General features: G+C 33.1%; 1 protein-coding gene across 1 annotated transcript; it reads right to left on the minus strand.

Annotated features, from left to right (window-relative positions):
• Positions 1 to 1,764: 1,764 nt before the first annotated feature.
• Positions 1,765 to 6,860, minus strand: LOC133523450 (centrosomal protein of 135 kDa-like). The gene is made up of 2 exons (XM_061859033.1): positions 3,615 to 6,860; positions 1,765 to 2,052 (listed from the first exon to the last, which is right to left on the minus strand). Exons 1-2 carry the CDS (start codon positions 6,714 to 6,716, stop codon positions 1,909 to 1,911), a joined length of 3,246 nt encoding a protein of 1,081 aa, XP_061715017.1. The 5' UTR covers positions 6,717 to 6,860; the 3' UTR covers positions 1,765 to 1,908.
• Between the last annotated feature and the right edge of the window lie 24 nt (positions 6,861 to 6,884).

Below are 6,884 nucleotides of genomic sequence, written 5' to 3' on the forward strand. Positions count from 1 at the left end.
TAGGACAGTGCAGATATTGTAGTATAGATAAATTATCACTGGTCCTGGTAGTGGTAAATACTCACTAATCATAGTAGTGAGACTGCTGTAAATAATATTTATCTCTGTATACTTTTTATATGTATGCAAAGAATAGTCATTTATATTGTATAATTTGGCAATGAAATTTTAAAGTTTACTTATTTTAAACCTGTCCTTGGCTTTAACTATTGTGAATATAATCACTTATTTTGTATAAGTACATATGAACTCCAATGGATTTATTATTCTGTTTGTGTTCAAATTTTCCACATGGCTCTGCATGTGTTTTAAAACAATATAGTGACAATTTGCAATTACTATCAATGCTATAAATATGTGATTTCCCAAGAGTTTTGGAATTGTGTTCCGTTTGTTTTACTGCTGATATTGTATATAAACATGTTTCTAGTTCCATTCCTCTTTTATGTTGGAAATATCCTAAACATTCTTTGTTCTTATATCCCAAATTCTAAAATGATAGTTCAACTGCCCAATTTGCAACAGTTACACTGTAGACTGAGCTCAATCTGGGTAGTACCATTCAAACCACAATATAGATCAGCACCACTCCCAACTCAGTGGTGGTGACAATCCTCTACTAATTGGATGGAATCAATTGCAGTGAATTTGGGTATCAATCTGTCTGTGTATGAAGTACCTGTAGGTACATATAACTTACCTGGTAAAGTAATTGTTCCTTAAAAAAATTGTCCTGTGATTACAATTGATTGCTCATTGTCGTCTCTATGCTCGACCCACCGATAGTCACTAATCATGCTTGCTTGTGACTGATTATTATTTTAATAATGTTGAATAATTGCAATATTCTTTTAGTATAAATTATTGTGATAATGATAAATAAACAATGTACGAAATTATGTTAAGATAACAGATGATAACTTGTATTCCTTTCTACTGTAATAATTGATATCTTTTTGGATGCACAAACACTTACCTAAACCAATAAATGTACTGGTACTTACCTATGTTAACAAAAACTTAAAAGTAAAAATATGAACATACTCTACTAAGTAATATAAGATAAGATAGTATGTAATGCTAAAGTTAGGTACTAGACAAAATGAGTAATTTGCAAACAGAATATATATTTGTAAATATATAGGGAGTGCAATATTTTTTTTTTACCTATTTGTTTAATAATGGATTTTAATAGCATTTTACACCTTAATTTGCAACTTCAATAGACATTTAACTATATATACTGACATATCTTCTCTCTTAAATTTTTGTGACGAATCTAGTAGCTGTTGAAAACTATTTGTGATTCTTTTTCAAGCAATTTCACTGTGCCTTATGAAAATGGAGGGTGAAATGGAGCAAACTGTGAGCATTTGAATTGAACTCCTTGCCTTTGCAGTAGTTGTAGGATACTGTGTAAAATATTAGTAGATGTCTGCTACTGAAGTTACACTTAATTCTAATCCACCTGGTAATAGCATACACTCAGCAATGTTAGGGCTGGAATATCAATAGAGACTATGTATGTAAATCTGCCCAGCACTACCTAACTTACACTGACTTTTAGCTTAATCTAGTCCTCTTGAATGTTAAAAGCAGTCTACTCACTACTGTCAATACCTGAAACCCTTTAACAATAACAAAGGCATATAAAGAATGAACTTTTTGTTGTTAAACATTGTTAGAAAACAAAAGCTAGTGTTCTTAGTTACCTAGTAATGTATTGTATAGAGGTTTTGGTTTAGGTAAAGTAACTTTTTCATATTTATCCATTGGTAATAAATATAATTTATTTAATACAATACAGTTTTCTTTTATAAATGCAACTTTACCTAATTCATAACATAATTGTTACACAAACGGTTAACAATTAATAAATAACAACAGATAATTAGCTAATAATTGATTTTATAAAGTACTTCCATGGGAGTACTTTGAAAATCTTTTATGTAATTCATGAAAACGTGTGCTGTCTTCATCCTCCTCATGGCTGACCTCGTGAATTGTTTCTTCCAACATAAGAGGAAGCTCCAATTCTCGCCTCAATGTAGACTGTAAAAAAACAAAAAACAAATTAATATCAAAATCTTTCTATTGTTAACAAGATTGTTATAATTTGAACAACTAATAGTTAGGGAGGCGAGGTAGCTAAATGGCGTAATTCAACGGCGCCGTTGAGACCTATCAAAATCGAAAGATAAAATAATTTCGAAAAGAAAAGCTCGTATGGTAAAAACCATTTTAGCGGTGGGTTTGGCGTGTACGGTTTTTCAAAAATGTAAAAAAAAAACAGTTACTTGGGCATTCTCGAGCGCGTCAGATATTCATACTACGTATGCCCCAAGTGCCTCTGATACCAACGGTATACTAATCTGCCGGTTTGCGTGGTGGTGGTAGGAATATAAAGTAGTCAAAAATGCAAAAAAAAAATTACTCGAGCGCGTCAGATTTTCGGAAGGGGTGTTAAGTAGGCCCCAAGGAAGCTCCCTTTAAAAAAACTGACGATTTCGGCGTGACGATAAGTTACGATGAATTATTGAAAATGCAAAAAAAAAAAGTTTTTTTGAAATACTCGAGCGCGTCAGATTCTCATAGGGGAGGTTTATCTCGGTATCCTGAAAGCATATTTTCTTAATCTGACAAAAATGTTGGTGGGTTCTCTTAATCTGACCGAAAAAGGTTTTTTGGTTTCTTTTTTTTCCTTTCTTTCTCCTTGATAAAACGGGGATTTTAAGAATGACAATAAAGCGATAGATGCAACCAACGTACGGTACGTCCAAAAAACAATTTGAGGATCAACAGGCTATTGAATAATATACATACATGAAACTGTACATGTTAATAATACTTTTGTATACAGATACGCATAACTTTTTCCGAGTCCACGAAAATTGTAGAGAAGCTTTAGAAAAAAAAAAATTGAGATATAATAAAAGTCACATAATTTAATCATCGTTATTTCATATCAATTTTTTTAACACCCTCAGTTTTCGAGATATACTAAAAAAACCGGGAGTTTGAGTTTTTATGATGCTTCAAGTCAAAATTTTTTAACTTTGGACAAAAATGTAGAGACCTTTTTTTGTGTAAAATAAAATTACCTTTTTTGTTTATTTAAACCTTTTTTTTTGTAAAATGTATCGTTCGCGACTTATATGCCGCAACGCGTTTTTCGGAAGACGAAATGGCTCCTCCACACTTCCGGTCATACAGAAACCGGCAGATTTTGTATTTTTAGTAAGTTTTAGATTATATTCTTCAAAATAAAAAAATAAATAATCGCGCTCGAGAATGCCGGATTAACGTTTTTTTTTACAAGTTCGCGACCCTATAACTCGGCGGCGTCAAGGACTTATCATCAGATTAGTTAAATTTAGTCTTAAAACACTAAAATCAACCCCCAATATCTTAATCTGACGCGCTCGAGTATTTCAGACTATCGATTTTTTTTTTACTAATCTGATCGTCTATCCTAGGCGCGCGTCACTACATATAGAGCTAAATACTTTACAAGGTTGTTCTATTGGGACTAAGGTATCTCTCATATCTTAAACTGCCACGCTCGAGTATTACCGAAAATTCCCCTATTCGCCTCCCTTCCTATAACAACTTACATCATGTATTTCAGTTTCTACGCGACTTAGTCTATTAATTCTGTCCTGCAAAGATTTTGTTTCAGCTGTAGCATCCTGCAGAGCCAATTTCAGCTCCACAACCTCTCTCCTTGCATTTGCCAGTAACTTTTCAGTTGTTTCTAAGTTGTCTTTTACATCATGTTTCTCTTCCTCTAATCTTGCCTTTGCTTTTGAAAGACTCTTTATTTTATTTTCGTACAGTTGCAGTTCTGAGTCAGCCTCGCTCAAGCCATGTGTCACTTGACCTGATTCTTTTTGAAGATTGCTACACATTTGCTTCAGGTATGACAGATTTTGTTCAAGAAGAGCTTTTTCCTCGGTAACTAATTTCACCTCATTTTCTAAGGCAGTAATCCTACAGGTCATTGTTGCAATCTTTGCTGATTGGGCGTCAATGGTGTTACCTTTATCCATAAGCCTTTCTTCTAGAGCCTGTATTTTGCTAATATATGTTTGTAACTGTAGTGATTTTGAAGCAGATTCACTCTCCAAAGAGTGATTTGTATTTTCTAATATATTTGCTTCAACGGACAAACTTGCAAAGTGTTCTAGCATATCAGATCTTTCGGCTTCTTTTTGTGAGAGCATTTCTTCAATTCGCCTGATTTCTGCTACATAGTGTTGTAATTGTTGTTTAAGACCGTCTACTTCTCTTTTAGATTTTTCATATTCAATTTTATTTAATTTCATGTTTCCGTTTGCCTCTGCCAAACTATTTTGCAAATGTTTATTTTCTATAACAGCATTATCATATTGCTGATTCAAGCGTAAAATTTCCCCATTGAGAAATTGGATTTGTGTTTCAAAATCTACCAATTTGTGTTCTGATATTTTGTTAAGGTTTAGTCTTCTTTTTAGTTCAGCTAGTTCATCTTCCAGTTTATTTATCTCATGGCTCTGAGATTTAACTTTCTGTTCAAGAACACTTACAGCTTCAGTCTTGTGATCCAATTCTAAAACTAATTTATCTCTATCTTGATCTATCTTTTTTAAATTCTCCATTAACTTTGATTTATCATGATTCAGAGAAGTTATTTCAGATTGCAAATCATTACATTTCTTTTGTAGTGATTCAATTGTGTCTTTAGATAGGCTTAGTTTCTTCTGAGTACAAAATAACTCACTTTGCACTTCATTACTGCTTCTTTCAGTTTCCATTTGAATATTCTTAATTTGATTAGCCAATGTCTTCTCCTTTATAACATCAGATTGCATTCTTTTTATTTGCTCTCTTAAAAAGTTGCATTCTTCTTTGAGGTGGTCAGCAGATGCCTTACCGGTTCGGTGTGTCATTTTATAAGAACTATTTTCTTCCTGTAACTGTTCCATTTCTCTGTGCTTCAAAGCTAAATCTCGTTTTAACTTTTCAACTAAATCTGTGGATTCTTTGTACAAAGATATGTATTGTTCCTTATCTTTTCTTAAGATATTATTACTCTCCTTTAACCTTTCAACTTCATCTTGAAGTTTTAAAATATCACGTTTTGTGTATTCACATCCTGTGCTATATTGTGTCAATTTCATACTTTTGTACTGACTCAATTGACTGCTTAAGGAAATGTTTTCCTTAGAAAGTTCAGCATTTTCCGCATTAAGTTGACTAATTACATCTTTATAATTTTGTTTATTACCTTCATCTTGCATAGCAGACGTGGCTTTAAGTTCTTCATTCTCTTTTTTTAACATTAGTATTCTTTGTTGGCACTCACACAATTGATTATGAAGATTTTTAATGCAAGCACTATCTGGAGGAATACCATTTCTTGGGCTATAATCTTTACACTTTGATAAATGTTTGCTAAACATAGTTGTTGTTTCAGTTAATTGTTCTTGCAATTTTGCCATGCACGTCTCATATTTTTTTCTTTCTTCCTCTAGAATTTTATGTAATTCATCTTTTGTTGGGCATTTACTTTTTGCACTAAGTCCTCTTTCAGAATTTGTGTTACTGTTAGAAGCAAAAAATAGAATTTTATCTTGTAAAGTTTTATTTAACTCAGTTAGATCTTTAACCTTCTGTTGCAGAGTCTCCTTCTCCCCCAGAGCAATATTCAGGTCTAATTGAAGTCTATCTAGTTTAGGTGATTGCGAAATTTGATTCATTAGTTCTGAGTTTTTCTTAACTAGGTTTTCGGCTTTAGCTTGTAACAGACTCATCTCATTTGCCATGGTAGCCATTCTTTTATTACAATCATCTTCAACAGTTAAAGCTAAAGAGTCCATTTTTTTCAATTCATCATGTAGAGTCTTGTTCCTATCAGCAAGATTTAGTGCCCGTTTCATAGCCTCATGTTGTTTTTCTAAAGCATCTGCGACTTGTTTTCGCAGAACACCATTTTCAGCACCTATGTCTTGTAGCTGCCCGAGTAGCTCTTGAACTTTTTTATCAGTATGTGAATTGCAAACATCTCTGCTAACAGCTTTAAGAGGCCTTCCACCTTCAAGAAGGATATTCAGCCTTATTATTTCATTATCTCTGTGTTCAATTTGACTCTTCAAAAGTGATATTTCATCAAAATAGGCTCCATTCTTTTCTTCCAGGCTTTGTATCTTCTTTGTCAACTCTGTGATATCACTATCAGAACCAGTTAACTTATTGTCATTGCAGAAGCACAATCTAGCAACATTATCATCTCCACAGTCTTTCCTTCTGCTTTTATTGCGGCTGCTTTGGGTGCTAACACACAACCCTCTGAGGCTCAGGTCCCTAAGATCATGTTGCAACTTACTTATCAATGTTTCCTTCTTTGTAAGCTCATCCGACAATGTTTTAATTTTTCTTTTACTGTCTTTAGACAACCTCAAATAGTCTTCTTTTAATTTGATGTTTTCTTTGTGTAATTGATTATTTTCTTGAATGAGCTTTGCATTGTCACATTTGTATGGTTCAGCTTCCAGCATCAAGGAGTCTCGTTGCATGAGAGCTTCTTTTGAAAGATCCATGTAATGTTGTAAACTCCTTGTAGTCTGAAGCAGATCTGCGAGCACACATTCTACCAGAGGAACTGCTTCCAAAGGCAAAGAATTATTATATCCTAAGTCTTCTAGTTTTCGCTTTAGATTAAAGTAATCTTCAGCCATTTTTAATTTGAATGATCAAATATATTTTTTTTAACAAGTCGTCACATAACACAGTGAAAAGAACGAAGATTTAGCTTAAATAAATAAATAAACGTAACATAACGGTCCATAAAAAGCAAGCAACTTTTGTTTGTATTCGAAAGCGATGGTGACATTGGTGACATTGGT

The sequence above is a fragment of the Cydia pomonella genome, chromosome 12 (assembly GCF_033807575.1).
Source record: "Cydia pomonella isolate Wapato2018A chromosome 12, ilCydPomo1, whole genome shotgun sequence".
NCBI lineage: Eukaryota > Metazoa > Arthropoda > Insecta > Lepidoptera > Tortricidae > Cydia > Cydia pomonella.

Bases quoted from the DNA above. Each gene is read 5' to 3' on its own strand.
- LOC133523450 (XM_061859033.1), bottom strand. From the start codon at position 6,716: ATGGCTGAAGATTACTTTAATCTAAAGCGAAAACTAGAAGACTTAGGA. The intron at 2,053-3,614 runs GTAAGTTGTTAT...GTTTTTTTACAG, and splicing joins TAGAAACTGAAATACATGAT to TCTACATTGAGGCGAGAATT.